We start from the raw sequence: 27005 nt of genomic DNA, 5'->3' as shown, positions 1-27005 counted from the left end.
GATGTTTCCCTACCAAACTAGGTGACATCATCAGTGATAGTGGTCTTTGATCTTATATTTATATGCTTGTGGATTGGCATGCCAGTGTTTTGGTGGAAATGGTCCTGATGGTTCCTTAATTAGGCTGTGGTTTATTGTTAGCTTATTTTTCTCCATTGGCAGTTCTCGGTGTTCTCTGAACTTGGTTGCTTTCTTGCAGGCATTTCATAGCAAAACTAATAATATCAGTGCTGGCAGGGATTGGGTTTGCTCTCGTTTTCTAGTGGCTTGCTTTATCAGTGTTGATAGCCATGATCTTAGTGGTCCCTTGATTACGCTATGAGGTTTGTTAGCCTGTTTGTCTGCACTGGTAGTTCTCTGATTGGGATATTGTTGGCTGTGATATTGATGCCCTTTGTGTTTGGTTGCTGACATTCCATACCCAAAGTAGCTCACATCCTTAGGTCTGTTAAGGATTGGGGTTTGCTCTTATCCTTTAGGGCTTGCTCTATCAAGTAATTCTTTGATTGGGATATTGTTTATTGTGGATTCCTTGGTATATTCTGAAGATTTGGTTGCTTTCTTGCAGATGTTTCATTACCCAACTAGATAACATCATCAATGCCAGTAGGGAAAGGAGTTTGCTCTCATTTTCTAATGTCTTGCTGCATCCATGTTGATAGCAGTGGGCTTAGTGATAGCTTGATTAGGCTTTGATTGATTGATTTCCTTGATTGGAATATTGCTTATTGTGGATTCCTAGGTGCAATCTGAACTTGCTTGCTTTTTTGCAAATGCCCTTTGTGTTTGGTTGCTGACATTCCATAGCTAACATCATTAGGTCTGTTAAGGATTGGGGTTTGCTCTTATCCTTTAAGGCTTGCTCTATCAGTGTTGCTAGCAGTGGTCTTATAGTTGCTTAATTAGACTGGTTTATTTGTAGATTGTTTATCTGTGTTAGTAGTTCCTTGGTTCAGATATTGTTTACTGTCCATTTCTAGGTGCACATAAACTTGGTTGCTTTCTTGCAGACATTTCATTACCCAAATAGGTGACATCACCACTGCTAGTAGGGATTGGGGTTTGTTATCTCATTTACTTGTGGCTTGGCCTGCTGGGGGTTTGGTGGGAGGGGCTCTGATGCTTCCTTGATGAGGCTGTGGTTTATTGTTAGCTTGTTTGCCTCAGTTGGCAGTCCTTGGTGCTCTCTGAGCTTGCCTGGTTTCTTGCTGATGTTTTATTACCCAACTAGGTAACAGCATCAGTAATAACATCAATGCTAGCAGGGATTGGGGTTTGCTCGTAGGCTTCAGTGGCTTGCTCTTTTAGTGTTGATAGCAGTGGGCTTAGTGGTACCTTGATTACGATATGTGGTTTGTTAGCATGTTTGTCTGCTTTGGTAATTCTTTGATTGGGATATTGTTTATTGTGGATTCCTTGGTATATTCTGAAGTTTTGGTTGCTTTCTTGCAGATGTTTCATTACCCAATTAGATAACACCATCAATGCCATAAGGGAAAGGAGTTTGCTCTCATTTTCTAATGTCTTGCTGTATTCATGTTGATAGCAGTGGGCTTAGTGGTACCTTGATATGGCTTTGAGGTTTGTTAGCTTGTTTGTCTGCATTGGTAGTTTTTTGATTGGGATATTGCTTATTGTGGATTCCTAGGTGGCATCATCAGTGTTAGCAGAAAAGAGATTCTTTGCTCTTTAGTTTACATACTACTCAGTATGTAAACCAGAAGTGATCTTAGTGAGTCTTAACACACAGGTGAAGGTAGTTTGGAATAAATTGTTGTAATTGCCATATAATCTTGCAAAACTTGATGCTTTACTTCGTGAGAACCAGTTGTTAAGTTTCTGAGCAATTTGGTAAACAGGTTGTTGGAAGAAATCATTAGGGCAGAGTAATAATTAAATTATTTGAATCCCAGTATCCTTGTCCCTTAAATGAGAAGGGCGTTACTTCTACTGCTGTAGGCAATAAAGATAATTGTGTAGCCTTGAGATGAGAGTAACAAAACTCATACTGTAATTTCCTCCTTTCTCACCTTGAATTTGGGCAGCTGATTGCGATGCAGAGCAAGCATTTGAGAGCTGGAGTACCACAAGTGGCAAAATGATGCTGTCCCCTCCCAGCTTGAAAATAATATCCGTGAAAACATTTTGGGACTTGGCTGTAATGAAGTGGGCAAATGAGCACGTGGGCAGAGGTTGTACTGGGAATACTGTCCCACCAGTGTCCATTGTCTAATCTCTGCCCAGCAGGAAGAACATTTCAACCCAGTCAATGGCCAAATGCCAAGATTTTGAAAGACACCAGGCTTGTATCCCTATTCCAGAGGTCTTCAAACTTGGCAACTTAAGACTTGTGGACTTCAACTTCCAGAATTCTCCAGCCAGCATAGTCTTCTGGAAGTTGAAGCCCACAAGTCTTAATGTTGCCAAGTTTGGGGACCTGTGCCCTATTCGCTTAAACCCAAACCAAACAGTTGATCAATGAAATAGTAAGTAGATTGGTCAGTCATTCTATTTTGCCAAAGCCATGTGTCCTTTTATTCTTGAAGCTTATCTTGCAATTCCCCAATAATCTAGTTTGCGACTGGTATTAACTAGAGATAACTTTGCAGTTTGAATTCCCATTTACTAGTTTTCAGATACAAGTCAGATATAAGTTTAACACAGTTTAGTCAGCAACTGATGAGCAGCTATAGGAATTTACCTATAGACACAACTAGGAAGTTTTTAGAAAGTAGCTTTATAAGGTAAAGGTTCCCCTCGCACATATGTGCTAGTCTTCCCAACTCTAGGGGGTGGTGCTCATCTCCGTCTCAAAGCCAAAGAGCCAGCGCTGTCCGAAGACGTCTCCGTGATCATGTGGCTGGCTTGACTCAACATCGAAGGTGCACGGAACGCTGTTACCTTCCCACCAAAGGTGGTCCCTATTTTTCTACTTGCTTTTTTACATGCTTTTGCACAGCTAGTTTGGCAGAACCTGGGACAAGAAACAGAAGCTCACTCCGTTATGCTGCACTAGGGATTTGAATCGCCAAATTGCCAAGCTTTCTGATCGACAAGCTCGGCGTCTTAGCCACTGAGCCACCGCATCCCTCCAGATAGCTCTATTGAAGTTATTTTGAGGGTCTGAATCTAAAATGTGAGTCCCAAATTAATTAAACTAATTATGTCTCACATCAAATATCTTCCTGGCAAATTTGGTGCTAATTTGCAGTGCTTTTTAAAACAGGCTTTCTCAAGCACTGAATTTGAACTGTGTTTAATATTATATCCTAAGAAGTTCATTTGGCACCATTCTTGTTTAGTAAATTCTGCTAAGAGTTTCCCGCTCCATATGCTATTAGTAGGTTAAGGGTAAATAACAGCAGAAGTGATTAAATTCTCCTTTACACCATGGCTCAAGATAGATACCATCATTGGTTGCTTTTGAGGTTTTATTTTAATTGCTTTCTTCACGAAATTCATTATGCTTTTCACTTCAGTCCCTCTGATGTGTCTCCCAATCCTGTTAATGTTTAGAGAAAATAGGCAATAGATTGATATGAAAAAACAGTGCAGCCACTTTGGTACATTCATGTTGAGGGGTTCTGATTAACATTTGTTTTTATGTGCTGTGGAAAACCTATGAAAAGAGGAATGTGCTTTGAGGAAACTCACACCCTGCCATGCCAACTACTCAAGAAGTCTGCAACAACTCCCGTAGGGGATGCCAGCGAACACTACATTAGGATTCCTTCCTTTCCCCCTTCCCTCATTTTGTATGAAAACAAACTTGGCTTGTTGCCTTGTTTGAATGCAGTCCTCCAACAGTCAACATCATTAAAAATGAAAATATCTATATAGACACTGATAACATGTTATTTTTTGAACTTTTAAGTCTGGTATATTTGGACTAGATAATTTTCTTTTTAAAAAAAAATCTTTAATTGCATCTGGAAAGGAGATGGAAAGTGTCTGTACTTGTCAGCCTTTAAAAAAAAAACAGGATGCTGAGATTTTTGTGGAGATAAGCAGGAAGGGTCAAGGAGGATGTGCTTTCAAGCCCATTACAACCCTAACGGGAGGGAAGAAGTGGAAGCATGGGAGAGGATTTAGAGGACACAGAGAGGTGGCCTGGAGCTTGTAAATTATTCTGAGTAGGATCATCCTTGAACTGAAAGAGTTGTGAAGATATTCACATATGGGAGGGATAAGGGAGGGAAATATGAGCTGAAAAATCAGAGTTGCTTACTGCTTAAGCCAGGGGTGTCCAAACTTGGGAACTTTAAGACTTGTGGACTCCCAACTCCCAGAATTCCCCAACTGGAGTTGGAGTCTTAAAGTTCCCAAGTTTGGACACCCCTGGCTTAAGAGGGTTCTATGTTTGGCTCCTCTGAAGAAATCTCAAAAGTTTTTGTCGGTGTCATTCTGTCTCAGTTTGGTGAACAGCTGTTGCTATGCCCTGAGAAAGACGGAAGACAAGATCTGTTAAGAGAGGAGTGATCTTGCTACTTTTTCTCTGTACTGCAAGGGTCAAGCATCCTTAGGAGATTATGACCAGTGCAGATACAGGTAGCCCAAAAGAGTCCAGCTTAGTTTTTCATAACTCCTCTTGCTGAACCCTCACAAATCAGAAACTCTGGGAAGATAGCCAGCATCCTGAGGAAGTGAAATCTCTGAAATCTGTGACCTCATTGGCAAACAAAACAAAGCTACTCCAGGAAGACACACAGTTTTCCATGCTTCAAAAAAAAAAAAAAAAAAAAAAAAAAAAACTTGCATCAAATTAGGAGTCCCAAACTCAGACTCTGCTTTTCTAGTGAAGGTGTTTTAAAAATTGTGAAGTGTCTACTCTGTCTTTTATCCACAGAGGGAAAGGTCTATACCAGTGTTGGTGAACCTTTTCAGTACCGAGTGCCGAAATGGGACCACGTGCGTGCACATGGGGGAGTGATGGAAATTGGAAAAGCAGCTCCCCGGTGTACATGTACACGTGCATGTTTCCAGCATGTACATGGGCACTAGCCACCTTGTTTTCCAGTTTCTGGCATGCATGTGTGCGCAAAAATCAGCTGCATGTGCGCACTGGAAAAAATTGAGAATAACCATTGGTTATAGATACTTGTAAACAGTTGGTTTAGACCTGTGATGGTGAACCTATGGCTCATGTACCGGAAGTGGCACACAGAGGGCACGCCAGCCATCACCCGTTTTTCTGGATTCCAGCATGTGCATGCGCAGCAGCCAGCTAGTCTCCGTGCATGCAGGAGTGCTGGAAACCGGAAGAGCAGCTCTCCCCGAGCTTCTGGTTTCTGGTGCATGTACACACGCTGGCCACATGGTCTTCGTGCACACATGCATGCTAGAAATTGGAAGACACAAGACACCAGAAGCTTTGCTTCCCAGTGTGTGCATGCGGGATGGGAAGTTGCTTTTCAGGTTTCCACCATTTCCCTGTACACACACGCATACTCCAGTGGTGGGTTTCAAAAAATTTTAGAACCTCTTCTGTAGGTGTGGCCTGCTTTGTGGGAGTGACTTGCCGGCCATGTGACTGAGTAGGAGTGGCTTACCAGCCATATGACTGAGTGGGAGTGGCTTGGCAGCCATGTGACTGGGTGGGCGTGGCCAACTTGTGAAATGTGGTGAAACTCACTTAACAACGCTCTTGCTTAGCAACCAAAATGTTGGCTCAGGAACTCTGGCATTTGAAGCATGCAAGTCTTAAAGCTGTCATGTTACAAGACCTTTTGTACCCCTAACCCTTTAGAACAAACCCCAGGGGTGTTCAAACTTGACAGCTTTAAGATTTGTGGATTTCAACTCCCAGAATTCCTCCTCTCGCTCTTCATCTTGATGATGTGCGGACGGGTGGGGGGGAGGGAGCTGGAACTGATTCTAAGCGGCACCGTAGATTTGTGGAACCTCTTCTATAGAAGAGGTTAGAACTGGTAGGAACCAACCCCCGGCACACTCCCATTTCAGCACTCAGTGCTGAAGAGGTTTGCCAACACTGGTATAGACCTTTCCCTCTGTGGATAAAAGACCAGACACTGCACAAAACACCTTGACTAGAAGAACAGAGTTTGAGTATTGGGATGCAAGTGGGTTTTTTTTAAAGAATGAAAAATGTGTGTCTTCCTGAAGACCAGATGGCTGGCACACATGTGCATGCTGAAACCAAAAGCATGCCGGGGAGCTGATTTTACAGTTTCCAGGATTCCCACGCGCAAGGAGACTAGCTGTTTGGTGAGCATGCACACGCTGGAATCCGGAAGAGCAACAGGCAACCGCTGCCATGCCCAGAGAGATGCCTTGGTGTACCACTTCCAGCACATGTGCCATAGGTTTGCCAACTGTTTACAACTATCTATAACCAATTGTTATTCCCCATTTTTTTCCCAGGTTGTACAGAATTTTAGAAAAATGTTCTTTCTACTGAGAAGTAGAAATAATCATTTACAAAAGCAGTTTTTAAATGTACAGACTGAATAGGGAATCTAGAAAAATAACCTGTTTTGCATTGTTTTATTATACTTGTGTTTTTTCTAACTTTGGTTTTTATGCAGTGGAGAAAGAATTTGGGCAATAGAGCAGTATAGAAATGCAGAGAGTAAACAAGTGGGCAGCTACACTATGCTAGCCCTTTAATTAGTTTTGGTTTCACTGCAATATTAGCATGCGTTTGGTCCTTTCAGATGTTGTAACCATTTTTCCCCCCTCAAGTCTTATTTTATAAGAAGTATATGATAACTTTGAAATGAAGGTGTCTCTCCCCACCCTCTCTCTGTCCTTATAGTATAAAATTTTCCTTGGAACTTTTGTGCCTCCAAAAAAGAAAAAATTGCATTTATCAGCCTTTCCCATCTTCATGTCTTCTGGGTTGAATTAACACGTATCCATCATCTCCAGCCAGCAAATCCATTTGATTTTGTGGTACCCAAGTCAACTAAGGATGCTTTACACATTTCTTGGCTGGGGAAATAGAAGGCTATGTTTCTTGAAGGAAAAGCTTGGGCACTGATTTGCTTGCATTGCACTTTTGTCTATTCACTTCCACAGACAAATTCACTTTAAAAAAGGAAACGGCCAAGACAGTGCTGTGTACTATTTTTTGCTCAGAAATGAGTGTGTGTTGTTAGCCAGGAAATGGATGCTGTACGCTCCACTCGTACCTGGAGTTTATGTAGCACCAGGAAAAGCGCAGTTCTTCCTTGCACCTGTGACCCATCAGCCATGTGGCTGTTTTACGGGTTGCCATATGGATCCTCTATTTTGTGATTTGAATTGTTCTAGTAACCAGCTGCCCCACATTCCGTTTGTGCAGAGTCCTTGCCCAGTTCCAGGTGTTCATGGTTGAAAAATAATACAGGATGGAAAAATAATCTCCATCCTGGATTTTCACATCTGTTTTAAGGTAGTTTAAAATGTGACCACCCCGCTCCCCCAATACCATTATTTGAAATTGACTGTGTCCTGTGCTAGTTCTGGCTCTGTTTGGGAACTTAAGCCTAGCTCTGTAATGGCAAACCTATGGCACACAGAGGGATCTTTCCGGGCACGCCAGCCATTGCCCATTGTTCTTCCGGATTCCTGCGTGTGCTGGCCAAGCTGGTCGCACATGCAGAAGTGCAGTGACGTGCGGTGAGGTTTATGGCTGGTGAGGCAAGCAGGCAAAAGTCGCCCTATGTCGGACATGGCGGCGGGGCTTTGGCGGGGCTTTCGGAAAGCCCCGCCGCTGTGTCTGACATAGAGGCATCCCTTTCCGAAAGCCCCGCCAAAGCCCCGCCGCTGTATCCGACATAGAGGCATCCCGCGACACAGCGGCAGGACTTTTGGAAGGGCTCTACCACACCAAGGGAGAACCCATCTTTCTCCCCTCTCCTACAAAACAGCATCAGAAGGAGAAAGGGGCACATTATATTAATGAAGACACCCCACACTTAAAGTGGTTCTCCTTAGACAGGAAATGGAAAATGATTATAAACATGCCTGCTGAATGGTCAGCCTCCTCGCTTTAACAGTTTTGGGTTGCCGAAACATTAAAAAAAATGCCAGCCCACGAGCCAGCAGAGGCAGGTAAAACACACACACACACACACACAAACAAACAAACTTATTACTTACAATAATACAATTACTTACAAATTACATGCCTCCTCTGACTGCACGTCCCTGCAGGAGTGCTGGAAACCGGAAGAGCAGCTCCCAGCATGCATGCACGCACCGGGAAGCTGAGCTTCCAATTTCTGTGCATGCATGTGCACCATTCGGGTTGTCTTCGTGCATGCCTGCCTGCCAAAAACCAGAAGCTCCACTTCCCGGGGTGCCCATGCGGACCAGGGAGCTACTTTTCCTGTTTCCAGAACATCCCCCCCCCCGTGCACGTGCATGCTTCCAAATCTCTTCCCTGTGTGGATAAAAGACAGAGCAGACACTGCACAATTTTCAAAACACCTTCACTAGAAAAGCAGAGTTTGAGTATTGGGATTCCTAAGTGGATGCAAATTATTTTCAAAGAATGGAAAACTGTGTCTTCCTGAAGACCACATGCTTGTACGTACCCCTCCCCCCTCTGTTCTCCCAGGTGCGCCTATTAAAATGAGCATATAGTGTAAGAGGAGTATCAGGTGGGGGAGTTCCTGGGATGCCTGTCACCCAGCTGGGACCTTAAAGGAGGCAGACAAGCAGCAAAAAGCTTTGCAAAGCCAAAAGCAGCCCAGCAGGGAGGAAGAGCCCTGCTAGCTCAGGGCCTACATACGTGATGGTGAACCTATGGCACATGTACCAGACATGGCACACAGAGCCCTCTGCTGGCCGTTGCCACAGATCAGATCTCCATGCCGTTTCTTTCGTGAGCTTCCGTTTCCCTGCAAACGACAAAACAGAAGCTCATGAAAGAAAAATATTTTGCCTCTTGCTGCACTGCAAGGGATGCCCAGCCTCCTGCCAGCCAGCTGGTCTTCGAATCTCTGCTACACATCTGCACACATGTCCATGCATGCATGTCCATGCATGTGTGCATGCACCTTTTAGTTTGGGCATGCGCACGCACACAGTTTGGGCACTTGGTGTCTAAAAGGTTTGCCATCACTGGCCTAGAGCTATGTTCTCATGCCAGAGAGACTTCCAAACAATTTCTGTGCTTAGCCGATGATGAAGCCATGCTTTTAGGCTGGGCCTCTGCCCCAATCACCTGGATGCAGAGGTGGGTTGCTCCCGCTTCAGCCCGGATCGGGCGAACCAGTAATTGCTGTGGTGGGAGGCTCCACCCACCCGCCCAGATGCTTCTACACATGTCCACAAGTGAACGGTAGTAGAAAAATTGGCGACCCACATCTGGCTGTCAGTAGACTGCAAACGTCTGGCTCTTGCTAGGCTTTGGGAAAGTCAGCCAGCTGCTTGTAAAGGCAGCAGCTTTCCAAAACTTGTCCCTTGCTTGACCTTCCCCTTCCCCCAGAAACAGAGGTGGGTTCCTACCGGTTCGCACTAGTTCGGTGGAAGCAGTAGTGGAAATGGTGACTGGGTCTCTGAACTGGTAGGGATGGCATGCTCACCACACCCCCAAACTAGTTGCCCTGTCTCTTTTTTTGACCATTTAAAATGCTCTGTGCATGTGCCCACCTATTTATAGGGAATGGTGCAGGTGCAAGCGATGCAAACATGTGCACATGCAAAATCGTGCACGCACCAAGCCGGCAGTAATGCCAGCAGAAACCCACCCCTCCCCAGAAACCTCAATTTCTTCAATTAAATAGCAATAACAACAAAAGGACTCCCCCTGCCCCCTCCAAAAAAACCCCTAAACTCTCCATCTCTGCTTCCAGTCCTGATTCTTTCTCAACCGGACATTTACTGCATGCCCAGAAAGAGGTGACAAAATCTGTAAGTTGCTTACCTTGATGAGTGACTGCTAAGCTGAAGACAGAGCAAAGGAAGGAAGGAAGGAAGCGAAGAAAACCTTTCTGTAGGTTGCTTGCCTTGAGCAGCTGATTAAAAAACTCAGCTCTAAAGAAGAAAAGCATTGCAAACATGCTCCAAGTGACCATGTAGAAGAGAATTATATCTCTCTATATGAGTGTGTGCGCGGGCGCGCTCATAGGCAAATTTGTGCATGCACCAAACCGGCAGTAATGCCAGCAGAAACCCACCTCTGCCATGGATGGATGGATGGATGGATGGATGGATGGATGGATGGATGGATGGATGGAAGGAAGGAAGGAAGGAAGGAAGGAAGGAAGGAAGGAAGGAAGGAAGGAAGGAAGGAAGGAAGGAAGGCCTAAAGGCAGTAGGCAAGCAGAAAAAATCTTGGAAAGGTTTGGAATCCCTCAATAGCCATGTGATCGGGGCAGAAAACTCTGAAAACACCAGCCATTTCTGCAAGAAACCATCAGTGCCCTAGAAATGGTGGCTGCATCCTGGAGGCAATGGGGAGCCCTGGGGGGGGGGGTCTCATAAGGGCAGGATGGAGAGGGGGGAAATAGAAAGATAGCAATAGCACTTAGATTTATATATCACTTCACAGTGCTTTACAGTCCTCTTTAAGTGGTTTACAGAGTCAGAATATTTTCCCCCAACAACCTGGGTCCTCATTTTAAGCACCTCAGAAGGATGCAAGGCTGAGCCTGGTGGGATTCGATCTGCCAGACTGCTAGCAACCAGTGATCAGCAGAAGTAGCCGGCAATACTGCACTCTAACCACTGCACAGCTCGGATGGGGGAGGATGCTGCAATGGCCCTATGGCTGTAAGGGCAAATGATTGCAAGGGCACTGCAGCTGCCATAAACTTGAAACAGGGTTGTATGAAGGTTTTTTGGGGGGGTGGGGAGGTCATAGCTTCAAACAGTTGTTAAGTGACAGGTCGTATCTCAAGGATACTCTACTACTTACTCATGAAAAAATTCTTTGCCTTCTTTTTCAGTGACGAACTGAGATATTGTGGTGAATAAAACTACGGCAGTATGTTCAGCGTAAAAGATCTCCTGATTTCTCATGGATACAAGCAATCTAAAAGTCCTACCAATTCATCTGATAATCCAGGTAATGGAGATCAGCATGAAGATACCGGTAGGCAGTCTGGTCAGGCACCCCGGAATGGTTTACCAAGCCATCCTGGAGCCATACCCAAGACCAATAAAGCAAGAGGATACCAAAATGACGACAAGAGTAATCTCGTCGTCCGAGGACGGACAGGGAATACGATCTACGAAAATTTCCCAGGTCCAGGCAATGCGCAAGGAGGGTGAGTATTTTTTTTTAATTTGCTCAGCTGTTTGTCAAACATTGTTAAAGAGCAGACACCAGGAGACCCAGTTGTGTTGAAGGCATCCTAAGAGGAAATCACGTGTACTTCAGCAGTTGAACGCACCACATTTATTACAGTGAGAAAAAGTGTGGCCAGGTGATCTGGGTCCCTACCTCTTTAATATTAATAATTTAGGAACAGTTAATAAAGTACTGTTATGTTTTTGCATGTATTTGGACTTGGACGGTTCTCCAGATATCTTCAAGAAACTCCGAAGAAAAACACAACCAGCTTTGCAGTATTTTAATTTGTTATGTTTGTAATTCTATTTGGGCCACAGTTTGCAGCCTTTGGCGGGATGTGGTAGCTCAGTGGCTAAGACACTAAACTTGTCGATCAGAAAAGTCGGCAGTTCGGCGGTTCGAATCCCCAGCGCTGGATAGCGGAATGAGCTCCCGTTACTTGTCCCAACTTCTGCCAACCTAGCAGTTCGAAAGCATGTAAAAATGCAAGTAGAAAAATAGGGACCATCTTTGGTGGGAAGGTAACAGTGTTCCGTGCACCTTCGGTGTTTAGCCACATGACTACGGAGATGTCTTCAGACAGCGCTGGCTGTCTTCGGCTTTGAAATGGAGATGAGCCCCGCCCCCTAGAGTCGGGAATGAGTAGTACATACGTGCAAGGGGAATCTTTACCTTGCAGCCTTTACAAAAATGCAGCATGTTCTCTCCGTTTTGCTCTGTGTGTAGCCAAAATATTTAATTAAAATATGAAAAAGAAAAACAAATATTAAAAAAGCCTCAAGAATTTCCTAAATAGCTTCTCGGAATTGGTGAGTGTTCTTGCCTCAGTTGCAATTTTTTTTTTCAGGACTGTGAAATTTTTTGAATGGTCTCTGCAGAAAGCAATTAGTAAGTGAGGTTTCTTCTGATTACGGAATCACAAACTGCCATGTGCATTCAAAGTTATGATGGTGCTGAAAAAATAACTTTGCAACCCAAGGCATGCAGTTATAGACTTTCACTGCATCTGTCTCTGAGTCACACATTTGCCATTATAGTCCTATGCCTAACTCATATTTTTCTTCCCTATTTAGAGATTATCGAAACAGGTGATCTCTTTAAACAATTTCTCCTATGCCTGACTGTTTTCTCTGCCTCACTCCAGAATGGAGCAGTTAAAGAGAAAGGGATTACGAGAGAGTAAGCAGGCACACAATGAGGAATATGCCAGGCTGTTTGTGTAGTACTGTGAAACATTAATTCCTTGTTAGTTATTGCAGAACTGGAATGAGCATTTCAAAGGATATAGGAAAGGAAATTCATGGTCATTCCTAACTTAGCGACTGGTCTCAATTGTGATTGCTAAACAAGGACTACCTCAATTATAAAGGCTTCCATATAATTATCTCAGTACCATTTTATTTTAGCTTCAGAATTTACAGGCCCATAAGTCCTCCATGAAGTCAAGGAACAAATCCTTTCTTTGTGAATTAGGTTTTTTTTTTCTTGTGAATTAGGATGGTCTTAAATTTCCAAGAAGAAGCAAAAAATGTTTGTTAACATGTAAAATAAATAATACAAAACCAAGTTGTAACTGACTCCTAATCTTGTTATATGCTTTTACATCTAAATTTTAGACTATTTCTATTTTTTAATCATCTATCTTGAGCATGAATCAATAAAAGATACCAGGATAAATATACCATATTTGATGCCAAAATCCTTTTATAGAAAAAAAAAGGCTTCCTATGATATCAGAAACTGAACTCTGATCTTTTTTTATTGTAACTAAAAACCTGTCATGACTTTTATGTAAAAAATGGTGTAATGGATTCATAATTTATGCTTTTGATGATTAGACAGGATACATTATAGAAAACAGAGAATTGTAACTTCAGAAAGAGAGGTTAAATATAATTATATTAAAAAAACATACACCAGTTAAACCTCAGCAGTTTTATTATATCTTGACAACTCTGGCCAAATCTTTTCCTAGATGGATCAAATGACTGGGAGATTTGTATTACCAGAAAGCAAGATAATTAGTAATGAAATAAACAAGAATTGGGAGCCAACATTGCAGCTAATTTCCAAATCATTTAATTTGTCAATTTATAATATTTGCAATCTGTGTGTGACCTATCAGTTAAATTTAGTAGGTTTATTGTGGGGAGGGGGGTGTTTTGGAAATGTAAAAAGTAAAGTTGACTTAGGAGAAAAATGCTCCATTGTGTCTATGAGCCCGTGCAATTTTTAAATTTTTAAATTTTAAATTTTATTTTAATACGGTATGTTGAGTGCATGGGACTGCTTGGGATGATATGAATGATCTCACTTTTATTACTATTACTGTTGTAACTTTGTGTTTTAATTATTTCGTGAGGATTGTTTGAGTGAGAGTTTGGGTATGACTGATTCGGAGGACCTGCCGGGGTATGCGGGGGTCATTGGGGTGGTTGGGGGGACCACAACCACGGGTGAGGGTCGGAGCATTGCGGTCATGACAGGGAGAGGCAGATATGGCGGGGACTTTAGGGCAGGCCATCATCGGGGAAGGAGGGCTCGCTGTGTCATAGAGATCCCTCCTTCTGGCCCTAGGAGTCCCACTCCAAGGTCAGATGGCGCGGGTGTTCAGGACCCTGGTCTCAGGCTGCTGTCGCTAAATGCCAGGTCTGTTGTTCATAAGGCCCCCCTCATCCGGGACTTGATAACTGATGAGGGCGCAGACCTGGCATGTATTACTGAAACATGGCTGGGCCCTGAGGGAGGAGTCCCCCTCGTCGAGATGTGCCCAGCCGGATTTCAGGTGCTACACCAGCCGAGAGCCCAGGGAAGGGGTGGCGGTGTGGCTATTGTAGTCCGGGAGTCTTTAGTACCTCGTAGGATCCCTGCTCCGGAGCTTGTCGGGTGTGAGTCCCTGCTAGTGAAGCTGGACCTCAAGGGTCAAGTGGGTTTGCTGCTTACGTACCTGCCTCCCAACTACGTTGCAGCAGCCCTCCCCTCGCTCCTCGAGTCAGTAGCCGAGCTAGCGGTTGAGTTCCCTAGACTTATAGTTCTGGGGGACTTTAACTTGCCTTCGCTCGGTGAACACTCTGATGGAGCGCAGGAGTTCATGGCTTCCATGACAGCCATGGGCTTGACTCAAGTAATTCGAGGCCCAACTCACTCAGGGGGTCACACGCTTGACCTCGTATTCCTCTCGGAGCAGTGGAGTTACGATCTTGGTCTGAGGGGTAATGAGATCATATCCCTGTCGTGGTCAGACCACTACCTACTGAGGCTAGACTTCCGGAGGCCAAACCCCCACCGTAGGGAGGAGGAACCGACCAGCTGGTTCCGCCCCAAGTGACTGATGGATCCTGTTAGGTTCCAGACGGAGCTTGGGGTTATTCCTGATACCCTCGCCCACAGTTCGGCGGAGACCCTCGTCGCTGCCTGGCACTCGGCAGCTTCGGAGTCTCTAGACCGGATTGCGCCGCTACGGCCCCTCCGGGTCAGCGGCCCCCGGAGGCCTCCTTGGTTTACTGAGGAGCTCCGGGAGGTAAAGCGACGGAGGAGACGCCTAGAGCACTCGTGGAGGTCCGATAGGTCCGAGTCGAAACGGGCACTTTTGACAGCATGCACCAAGGAGTATATTCGGACCTTAAGAACAACAAAAAGAACATACATTGCCTCCTTGGTAGCGTCCGCCGAGTCCCGCCCAGCCGCCCTGTTTAGGATAACCCGCTCCCTCCTAAATAGGAGGGAGACGGGGGACTCCTTACAGGGTAAGGCTGAGGAGTATGTCCAGTTCTTGGCGGACAAAGTTGCCCGGTTTCGAGCGGACCTGGACTCCACCCCAGTAGATCCAGCCGAGACACAAGGAGAAAACTTGGCAAACCATCTCTGGGTTGAGTTTCAGGAAGTTGCCTCTGGGGATGTGGACAAGGCTATGCGAGCTGTGAGTGCCTCCACCTGCATACTGGACCCGTGTCCCTCCTGGCTGGTTGCCAACAGCAGTGAGGTGACACGAGGCTGGATCCAGGCAGTTGTTACCGCATCTCTTCGGGAGGGGTACTTTCCCACCGCGCTTAAGACAGCGGTGGTAAGACCCCTCCTGAAGAAGCCATCTCTGGATCCAGCTGTTCTTAATAACTATCGTCCAGTCTCCAACCTCCCCTTTGTAGGGAAGGTTGTTGAGAAGGTGGTGGCTCTCCAGCTTCAGCGTACCTTGGAGGAAGCTAACTATCTTGACCCCTTCCAGTCTGGCTTCAGACCCGGTTACAGCACAGAAACCGCTTTGGTCGCATTGACTGATGATCTCTGGAGAGCTAGGGATGGAGGCCATGATTCCATCCTAGTTCTCCTGGACCTCTCAGCGGCTTTCGATACCATCGACCATGGTATCCTTCTGCGACGACTGCGGGAGATAGGGGTGGGCGGCACTGTCTTGCAGTGGTTCTCCTCCTATCTCTCGGACAGGTCGCAGTCGGTGTTAGTGGGGGGGCAGAGATCGTCCCTGAGGCCCCTAACTTATGGGGTGCCGCAGGGGTCGGTCCTATCCCCCCTACTATTTAACATTTACATGAAACCGCTGGGCGAGATCATCCGAAGGCACGGGATAAAATATCACCAATATGCGGACGATACACAGTTGTATCTGTCCGCCCCGTGCCAACTCAATGAAGTGGTGGACGTGATGAACCAGGGACTGGAAGCCGTTAAAGACTGGATGAGAGCAAACAAGCTGATACTCAACCCAGACAAGACCGAGTGGCTGTTGTGTTTCCCTCCCAAAAATTTGACCACCATACCATCACTCAGGCTGGGGAGACAAAATTTAAACCCCTCAGAAAGGGCCCGCAACTTGGGAGTCCTCCTGGATTCACAGCTAACTTTTGACCACCATCTCTCAGCTGTGACCAGGGGGGCATTTGCCCAGGTTCGCCTGGTGCGCCAGTTGCGGCCCTACCTGAATCGGGAGGCCCTCACAACAGTCACTCGAGCCCTTGTGATCTCTAGGCTGGAATACTGTAATGTGCTCTACATGGGGCTGCCCTTGAAGAGCATCCGAAGACTACAGCTAGTCCAGAATGCGGCCGCGCGAGTGATCGTGGGCGCACCACGGTTCGCCCACATAACACCGATCCTCCGTGAGCTGCACTGGCTACCTGTTGGTCTCCGGGTGCACTTCAAGGTCCTACTCACCACCTATAAAGCGCTCCATGGTAGTGGATCTGGCTATTTGAGAGACCGCCTTCTGCCAATTACCTCCCTGCGTCCCATCAGATCGCATAGAGTTGGCCTCCTCCGTATTCCATCCGCCAGTCAGTGCCGACTGGCGACTACTCGGAGGAGAGCCTTCTCTGTTGCGGCTCCGACACTATGGAACAATCTCCCCGTGGAGATTCGTACCCTCACCACCGTCCAGGCCTTCCGCACAGCCCTCAAGAACTGGCTAACCCGTCAGGCCTGGGGATAATCTTACTTCACCCCTCCCGAATGCTGAGTGAATGTTGAGTTTTATTGTCTAATTTACTTTGTGCACATTTCTTTTTTCGTATTGTCCTACACTCCCCTTCCTTTTTTGATTGTAAGCCGCCCTGAGTCCCCTCAGGGAAAAGGGCGGCCTATAAATAAACAAATCAAATCAAATCAAACATATTAATATAGAAATCTACATGTTGTTATTAAAAGCAGGAAGTCACAAACTGAATTTCACTAATGCAAATATCAGCCACTTTTGGAGGTCCTATTTAAGCCAGTGGCCTTTTCATCACTTTATACAATGTGTTGCTGTAACTCCGTGCTTGCCTGCAGCTAGATATAAGTGCACTTTTCAATTGTAACAACCTACACACGAAAGATTGCCCATTTGGAGAAATATGTGATTGTTCTGTTGTAGCTACTTAACTAATAACAAAGTTGTGGCTCATATTTGTTTTACGGGATTGGGAGGCATATAAATGTTATTAAACTTAAACTTATAAACTTGTTTTAAAAGACTAAAGCAGAAAATACAGATAGTCAGAGCCAAAAATATTAGCCCTGATCTCTTCTCTGCTTGCTTTCACTGCAATTTTTGTGGGGTGGGGAGGAGGAGTTAAATGTGAAAAATATTTCATGCAAAATTGACCCAATTTAGAAATGGTAGCTACACACAGTTTTTAAGAAAAAGCTCATTTTAAATTGTTACAAGACATTTGCAGAGAACTTGCTTGATGTGTAATGTATATTTTGTCTGAGGGATAATTATTGAATGAGTGATTCAATCACACGAGTGATTGAAAAAAGCAGTAGATTGGGAGGGCAGTTTTTGAAAATGGATGGAAATATAAATGACCACAGACACCATGCTGAAATGTTTGGCTAATTTTAAAAAATGTAGATGTTTAGTTGGTAAATTTAATCCTTTGTTTCTGCTTGAAGGATAATTATGTTGTATGTAAAAAAGGGAGCTTGATACATGGACAATGGGGGACTGGTATTTGTATTATATACTGAGGTACACACACAGTTTCCTGGCTGTTTCACATTTTATTTTATTTTTGCAAAGTATGGCTTGTGATAGCCGTATACATTCACACACAATATCTTCAACACTGATTTTATTGGCAACGCTAGGAAGATAACATGTGGAAGAGAAGGGGTGGGTTTGGGTTTGTTGGTTGGTTTCTTTGCTTGTTTTTGTTTTTAGAGGTGAAATTGTCTTAAATTTAAGATTTTAAATTAACATCTTCCTTCTAGATAAATATGCCTGCCAGCATATACTCCAAAGTGAGAGGAAAAATTCTCTTCTAGTTTATACAAAATTTATTCCATGGTATCTGAGATTTTAGTTCTGTTGATTTCTTGCATTGCCTTAAACTCTTGTTACAGATATCAATAAACTTGAGGAAAAACTTTTTTTCCAGGGGTCATTGGAAGGTCAAGTTAATGAACAAAGACTAAAGTATTTAACTGCATACACTGAAAATGCTGAATTCTGTCATAATTCACAGAATATAACTGCACAGGTTCTAGCCCCATTTTGACATACCACAGATGTATACCTTCTCATGCATCCCCATTTTTGCTAAAGTATTCTGACTTCTTTTTTTATTGTGCAACTTAAAAATTGGGCATGGATGCATGTCCCCAATTAATATTTTAGGATTGCAAAATAGCATAAAGTTTTACTGGATGTAGGCTGCCCTGAAAAGAAGAATATGTATAGTTAAAAAATCTATGTTTTAAAATCTGTTCCAGGTTCACAACTGTAACTCTTGTTAATTTTAACAAGCTATATTGGGGGGGGGGGAGGCAGTCTAGGTGGTAGAGTGTAACACAGCAGTTTCCTTTCATTTATACATGATGCTATTTATACATGAAGAAAGAGAGATGGAGCTCTTGCCTCACAATCAGGAGGTTGTTGGTTTGATCCTAAGTAGAGACAGATTTAGGGCCTTCTGCTTGGGCGGAGGGATGGACTAGATGACCTGCAAAATCCCAACTCTCTTAATCTGTTAATGCATGTTGATTACAAAATATAATTACATTCTGAACTCTTTCGTGGTTTGTTGTGAAAAGTCCTGTTTTTTAAGAAATATGAAGGAAAATAAGTTCTGTGTCTCATGGTTGTGGCTGGTTCAGATTCTTTACTAACTTAGATCCGGAGAAAAGAAAACATTTACAAAAATCTCTTCACTGGTACTTCCTTTCATTTGCAGGCTTTATGACCAATCACAGCTAAGTAGGTCTTCGCACTCCAAGAATATTGACTACCGGAGAAGACAGTGCCAAGATTTCGGTGCTCTTGATTATCCTGACAGAGCAGACTATGAAACAAGAGGAACGGCTGCAGCCGAAAATCAAAGTCAGTGGGAGGCTGAAGAAAGATTAGAGACTATGACAAGTAACAAACGGGAAACCGTGAAACCTGCTGGTGACAACAGAAGGCAACGTGAGCCTGATACAGATAATAAAGAAAGGCCGCTTCAAGATGTGTATTCAGGAAGACAAAACATTGCAGCTTCCCATAAATCCCAGTCTTTACCAAGATTTCTTTCACCAGATTATTCTAACTATGCTGAAATTCCTGCTGTAGCCAGCGGTAAACAGCATAAAGTAAAGCCTGAGTTGGAATCTTTGAAACACTCTGACCCAGCAACTAGGCCCAAATATGGCAGACCTCTGAAGCCTCCTTCATATGAATTTCATCAACAGAGTAGGGGAGTTGTGGAAACCAATCTGCCACAAGATGAACAGCAACAACGTAAAACCATTTTCTATGTGACCAAAGTTGACGAAACGAATCAAGATGCTACCTTGGAACCCCCGCTGTATATACCTCCTCCATCTTACAAATCTCCTGGTCAGCAAAATAACAATCAACATGTACCCAAAGAAGTGGCTGACTATGATGAGTGCTTTATTAAGGAAATGCAAGTTGTGGGGCAAAATATTTGCATTCGTTCCGAGTCTTCATTTAATCAGCTACAAATGGAAGGTGAAGAGCCTATTTTGTATGGTAAAAAACAGCTGAGTTGTCAGGACAAATACAAGTCTTCTATTCAATATATTCCTTTTGATGACCCTCGAATACGGCACATTAAGGTAATACATCCAGCTGACTATCAGTTGGAGGATCAAACGGAAGATGCAAATAAAACTCTTGTCTTCTATAGAAATGCTGTGGATCAGGAGTTCAATAATTCAGATGCCGATGTACCATACCCGAAAAACATTATTGTAAAAGGCAGCCAGGTCCCTGGTAGCAGCAGATGGTTGGGGGAATACAATATCGATCAGGATAGTTGTGCCTTGTCCACCCAAAGAGGCTCTTATGACGCAGGCAATGATCTCAACTTTGAATACCCCAAATCATGGCCATCTGCTCAAAGCCCAGGTGCAACAGAATACTCCTCTGAGATTTTTACGAAAGTGAAAACCTTTGAACCTGGAACTGAGATTCAAGGCAGAAACCATTTAAAGAAAAAAACAAATGAAACCATGTTTTGCTTGGTATCTGTCCCACTTCAACATGAACAGAAAATGCCAAATTGTAATAGGAATAAGAGTGCAGCCCAGGGTGTCAGTGAGAAGGATGAAACTCATAGCTATAGAGATCTAAAAGAACAGAGTTTCCTAAGTACATCTTCTTCTGATTTGGAGCTCCAAGCCCTTACAGGAAACATGATCAATAAAAGTCTGTCAGAGAGACAAGATTTTCAAATTTGCAAAAAAATGCATGATCTCAGCTGCAAGCAGCCTCCAAAGCACAAAGAGATTGGGTATGCTGGTTCATTGCCATGCAATAGGTATAAGGACCAGGAAACACAAACTAGTTTCAGAGAAGAACCCCGCAAAGGTCAGCCTCTCCATGGCTCACAGCAGCCCCCCCATGCTTCTCAAATCAAGAAGTCAAATACGTTGACCAATGGCCACTTCTTAAAGTACGGTTCACCTACTACAGAATTGGCACCAAGTAAAATACCTACTAGTTACAGGAAAGATAGACCAATTCCTCCTCCTAGGAAAACTCAGTTTAACAAACCGGGCAAGCCTGAGTGTCCTAAGATGGTAGTCAAGCCCAAAACAGGCCAGAATGAGTCGCGTACTATATCCGCAGGGCTTCCTATGCGGAAAAACGAACCCAGTTTTGCCCAAAAAGAAGAAACGAAATCGCCTTGTAGTATCAAAGAAGCCTTTGGGCAGTTTCTCTTAAAGCCTGTTAGCCGCCGCCCTTGGGATGCAATAAGTGAACTGGAAAGTTTTAACAAAGAACTACAAAAGCAAGAAGAAAAGAATGAGAACAGTAAAGAGAATGAGCAAAAGCAAGAGATAGAAGAGGAGAAGAAAATGAAAAAGGCAGACGAGAAAGCATATAAAGCGGAAGAAATAAGCCAAGACCATGGATGCAGTGCAGAGGCGAGAAACGTAAAACCAGCCACTCCTGTGTTTAAAAAGGGAACCAATAAAAGCACCCCTGCAAGTGAAAATGCTTCAAAGATTTCAGATGCTAGAGCTGCGTTTAGTGACCATAAGAATGTTAGATCAGAGGCAAGAGAAATGGATAAATCGGTTAAGGAAAAAAAGGGAAACGTTGGTCTAAATCAAAGACAGAATAACGCAAGAAAGGTCATTAAACAGGCTATTGGTCTGCCTCTCATGAAATCAAACGTTTCAGGTCACTCGGTCAGTGACAATTCTAAAACATTCAACAGCATTAATTCTAGGGGAACAAGTGCCGAAAACCATAAGAATAAGGATTCCGATAAGCTGAAAAAGGCATCAGGCAGGAATAACCCTCCTTCAGAAATAGCAACTATAGCGCCCTTATCTTTTAAAAGAAGGAACCAAGGGCGCTCTGAGCCGAATTTGAGATCTGTTGGCTTGGATGTCAATGAAGGAACGAGCATTTCTGGTTCTTCTGCAAAGAAGATTCCATCAAATGAATCTCTTCACGCAAGAGCATCTAGGATCCTGGGCATAGAGGTACCTGTGGAATCCCTAACGGCCAATAACAAAAATCTTCCCAATGAAGACTCTGATTCTGATAACATGGCACAGAGCAATAAATTGTCAAACAAAAAGACACCGAGGGCTGAAATGAAAACAAATGTGGCTGCTTCCAAAGGAAAGCCAAAGAGTGGCTGCCCAAAAAGCACTTTCATTGGAGAAGACATCTCGGAATCCATGAAAAACCAGCGCAGTGATGAAGAAAAGTTGACACATGAAAACAAGTGTTCTCAGCAGGCTCCTGACCTTAGCAAACACCAAGAAGGCAGTGCTCACTCTCTTGGATCTGCTGTGCCTCTTCTTGCTGAAAGAAAATCGCTTCCTTCGAATGTAGAAAAGAAAACTAAAAGTACTTCAAAGGTAACTCTGACCAAACAAGGCAAAGTGGCCTCTGCTGTAAGCCGAGCGGCCATGGATCGCATAGCGCGGATGAAAGAAGTTGATTCAGTTTCCCGTATGAGACGTCTCAGTATAAAGAATGCCGACTCTGGTGAGGATAGAGACGAAGACAAAGAAGCAGAAGGGAAAGGAAATGATGCAGCCGCTGCCCGCACTGAATTCCCCCGCAAACTGTCCCAAGGCAGTTGCGTTTCCAAGCGTATAATCTCGCTGAATGAAAATGAACGTGTAGGCAATAGGAATACAAAGAAAAGTGGAAAGGATTTACCTAGCTCAGGTAAGATACAAGTTTCTCCAGGATTTGTATGGTGAGCACATTATTGGGAGATACATACATGTTTTCCCAGAAGGGTCTTAAAAAGAAAATGTAGTTTCCTGTTTGAATCTCAGGTCTGAATTCTGCAGTTGCAATTTCATTTTTGGCAAGCAAATAGAAGATAGTCAATAGTTAGATAGGTACCCTACCAGATAAACCAGCTGTTTTGGGTTTGGGATTATTATTTTTTACAGGTATACACCATTATAAATACCCTAGAGTGGAAGATGCTGTAATCCTGAAGGAATTTGCTATCTTCCTTTTCACATGCTCAGTCTTATGTTTTTAAACTCAAGTAACTTCCAGTTTTGCCTGCAATGTTCATGCTTTCCAGAAATAAATAGAGAGGAGGAAATGTTTGGATCATCTGGGGCTTCATTTAAAGTAAAAACAGTTGCCCCACATGCTGAATGTGAGATCTCATAAAAACTAGATTCTCCATTTTCATGTTTTTTGTAAAGTTGTTAGTTGCCTTCAGACTCTCTGTAAATGTCTAAAAGCTGAAGGTCCTTTTAAAACCAAATGGTTCCATATAATTTTGTTATTATTATTATTATTATTATTATTATTATTATTATTATTGCTTATTTCATACTATTTATTCCAACAGTGGTTCCATATTACTTTTGAGCCAGGGGAATCAGCTAATTTTGCTTAGTTCTTTTATTTATTTAGTGTATAAGAATTGCTTTAATCTGATCTTCCATCATTCCTAGCAAGATGACTAAACATCACAGAGAAGATGGGAGGTGGAATCCTAACATTCCTGGCAGACAACAAATTGGGGAGGATGCCTTAGAAACTTTGTTGTGTATTAGCTAGATATTGAATTTGGGGTTTGAACAAAGGTGAGAGATTCCAGTAACACGAAGGAGGCGAGATTGAGAGCAAGATTCAAAGATGTGCTCCAAATAGAATGCTTTAATGACATGTGCTTTAATTAATTTTTACAATCTGTTAGGTAAAGAATAATCATATGTGATCTAAAATATGCGGTTAGTTTTTCTCTCTTCCCCCAATGATGATCCTGTTACAAAGACATTTATATTTTTAAGGAATGACTTCTAAGGTAACTATAAAAAGTAGCTATAATTTTAGAATGAAGACAGTTGACTTCCAGAATAGTCACAATGCAGATATTGTGTCTATTTATACACTCTGTTGTGTTTTAAGAATTTTCTGGATCCTTTAAGTGGTTTTCCATTCTGCTATCCTTATCAGCAGGCAAACTTTAATTAATATTCCTTTGTTGACATTCCTTAGTGGTAAAATAAAAACATATGTTTATATAGACGCATAAGAAATAATAAAGATCGTATATAGATATAATTGTTATGAATTGTTAGTACTAATAATCATGCTCGCTTCCTATTTTACAGAGGTCTATGATCCGAGCCGGGTTGAAAGGGTGTGATACAAAAAGAGCTGGATTTCAAGAGATTTCAAATCTTTGTGAGGCATTTTGCTAAGTGGCACCATGTGGAAATATCCTTAAGCCTCAATGTTTAGAGTGTGTTGGTAAAACACTTTATCTGCTAGAGGAGGAAAATAAGTCTTTATAGAGAATGTATGCTTTCTGGAACTTGCATAAAAAAGAGTGTGTGTGTGTGTGTGTGCATGCACACACACAAGGATTTCTTAATCTGGAACCATCTGTTTTTCAAAGCATTAAGATTTAATGCCTCTACTTGGCATGAATTGGCCATTTTTAAACTGAGTTAAATAGTGTTCAGTCAGAATGGTAAATAAAATTTGGGAGGGGCTCAGGGAAAGGGTTGCTTATTCCTCTGTAAAAAAAAATGTAAACAGGAGAGATTAAGAAAATTATTTTTGAAGAAAGAATGTGAATTTCTAAGTTAAATATCCAAACTTCTGCACTCTTAGCCTTGTTGAACATTGGCCATAAAAACGGGTTGCAAAGAGAACCACTGTTGCCTTTTCGGTTCAAGGAGATGCCTGACAGCAGGACTGAATGCCGACTGACCAACTGTGAAATCAATTGGGACTTGGTCTGAAGCGGCTTTGAGTGGAATTTCTTCCTCCTTGCATGCCAAGACAATGCAGGCAAATGCACCCTTTGGAGAAGGTGAACCCAAAATATGGCAGATCACTTTGCCGCCCTCTGATCAACTTAAACCAGGATCAACTCCACTTGGGCTGCTGTTCTGCCCCCTCAATCGTGTGTAGTTCATTCTGTGTAGAATATTTTCCTCTGTGTAGTTTGGGCTCAACAGTCTATGCACCAACCAACTTGCTTGTTTGTTACACCACACATCCTTTTCTAATCCAGGCAACCTTTTTGCAAAATGTGATGTAATTTTTCTATAATGTAGGCAGTTTACTAATTCTTTCATTGGTAAAGTCTCCCCCCTCCCCCCCTCCGCTCTTCTTAGGTGAGTTTCTCAAAGAAACTACTTAAGAAGAATTTATTTGTTCATCTTCTACACATTCCACATTAGCCCTTCTCTGCAGCTGCGAGGCTGTGTATTATAATATTTGTTTATGTGTATATAAATAGTCTTATGAATAAGGTACCTTAAACCTAGACAGGCTTAATTTTCTTATTGCTTGGATTGGTCCTTTTAGATGAGGATGTTGCTGGTGTTGGTTCAATTGATTACTTTCCACCAAGTTAATTGCCAAAAATTAAAAAGATCAGTTTAATATGTTTGCATCCTTAAGTATGTAAATTTTGTTTGTAAATTTGCAAATACTGAAGCCTTCTACTACAAATGTACCCATCAATAGAAATAGGAGTCCTTTGCCACTATTTAATTCTTGGAGAAAATCTGAGACTATTCCGATGTAATAACAAGGGAATAACGCCTGTTTTCACTTGCCTTTATGGCAACTCTAGCAATAAGCAACAAAAGAATATGTAATTTCAGTCATTGATGCTCAGTGCCACTTTTTTTGATGTTATGATTTGTGCCTCTATTTGAAACTCTTGAGCCTGATCTGTAAGCACCCATATTGGTACAGAAACTCAAAGAATTGCCCTGCCTTTATGTTTGAATGTTGTATTTATATCTATTTTGTTTAATGGCAATCCGTATAGGTTTATACGGATACTTGTAAGCACACAAAGAATTATTTTTGTCACTTAAAAAGATACTTTAAGTTAGATGTAGGGCAAACCTTATTCATTTCTCCAGGAGTAATAGCAGTTTAATTTACTCAATGTTTATGTATCTAATTTGTTTGTTATTCTTTTTATTTGCTAATATACTTCTGGAAATAGCATTCATGCCTGCTTGTTTTGTGTCTTTTTGTTGTTCTATCAAAACCATGTTACCTATTAAATATTTCAGATTAATAGGTACACACAGAGATAGATATGCACATATACACACATTTACTCACAAAGAACTTTTTGTTATTTGGCAAAATAGCTTGCTTTTTTTTTCCAGCAGCTATATAACCCCTTATTTAAAACCTCTGCTCTTAGAAACTTATCTAATATTTAAAATTTATTATACATTAAGCAAAATAATGTATAGTTTCTTACTTAGGTTTCTTCCCAATTCTATTTTGTACTTTCAACAGTAAAAAATGCCAGTTGTTTGCTTCTAACCAGATTTTATCTGGTTAAAAAAAAAAGATAGTTCAGTAAAGGATCCTAGATATTTTTGGTTTTTGATCCTTTGGAAACAATTGACATGGATACAGTATTCATTGTCATTCAGGTGCTAAGTATTAGGTGTGTACATAAGGTATATTCACAAACATCATTCAGCTTGGATCCAATGCATTGTTTTTCAGCATGCTGGCTAGAGAGTTCTGGGAGCAGAAGCCCACACACTTAAAGTGTTTGATGTTGGGAAACACTGATCTAATGATTTACTGGGGACAGGGCATTCACAAGGGAGTTATTATTGGTAGTCCTCACATAATGACACCTCTGGCTATTGAAAAGAGTTGTTCCGCACCTCCAGTCATAAGAATGCATGTCAGCTGGGGTAGCAACTGGTTGTGGCATTCTGCAATCGCGTGATTGCGACTTAAGTCATTGACTAGTTTCCTGCAAAAAGATACTCCCTCAAACAAATGGGTTCACTTAGTGACTCGCATTTACTTAATCATCACTGTGAAAAATCTGAAAAATTACTTCCCATCAAAAGTGTATTTTGATTTATGACTGCAACAAATTATGATTACTTCTGGGCTCAATTAAAATCATAAGTTGAGAATTATTTATACAAGGACAATAGTAGGCACGTTTCCTTGTTCGTTTTAAGTAGCCCAAAACCAAGTAAATCAAGTTACTGAAAATAAGTTACAAAATGAACTTTTTGAACAATCAGTTGATCAGAGAAGCAACCAATTGTAATCACGGAGCAACAATTCTTAACTGCATTTTAATGTTAAGGCCCACTTCCTAAAACCACTAAAAATACTTGCTTTTATGACCTACTGTGGTGCAGATTAATTAAAGGACGCATCCATCAGACATAATTTGAGGAAGAAAATACTCTTTGCCCTTCACTTCAATTGATACTGTTTATGCATTTAAAACATCATCATAGGATTTATTTATGTTCATATTAACTCCCTATTGGCTCCCAGAAAGGGAGGATAATTTGCAAT

General features: G+C 42.5%; 1 protein-coding gene across 1 annotated transcript in view; it reads left to right on the top strand.

The window, feature by feature from the left end:
* JCAD (junctional cadherin 5 associated) overlaps positions 1-25661 on the top strand; it is a 36798-nt gene extending 11137 nt beyond the window's left edge. Inside the window, exons 2-4 of the mRNA XM_014051738.2 lie at positions 10899-11219; positions 18913-22379; positions 23798-25661. Coding sequence (XP_013907213.2) covers positions 10939-11219; positions 18913-22379; positions 23798-23832 — 3783 coding nt within the window. The 5' untranslated portion in view covers positions 10899-10938 and the 3' untranslated portion in view covers positions 23833-25661. The remainder of the gene's footprint in view (positions 1-10898; positions 11220-18912; positions 22380-23797) is intronic.
* The last annotated feature ends 1344 nt before the right edge of the window (positions 25662-27005 follow it).

This window comes from Thamnophis sirtalis, unplaced genomic scaffold (genome assembly GCF_051295495.1).
Source record: "Thamnophis sirtalis isolate CommonGarterSnake01/CBP01778 unplaced genomic scaffold, rThaSir2_p1.2 scaffold_4, whole genome shotgun sequence".
In the NCBI taxonomy this organism is placed as follows: Eukaryota; Metazoa; Chordata; class Lepidosauria; order Squamata; family Natricidae; genus Thamnophis; species Thamnophis sirtalis.
Note: the sequence above shows the minus strand (reverse complement) of the source record. Positions and strands in the feature narration are given on the sequence as shown.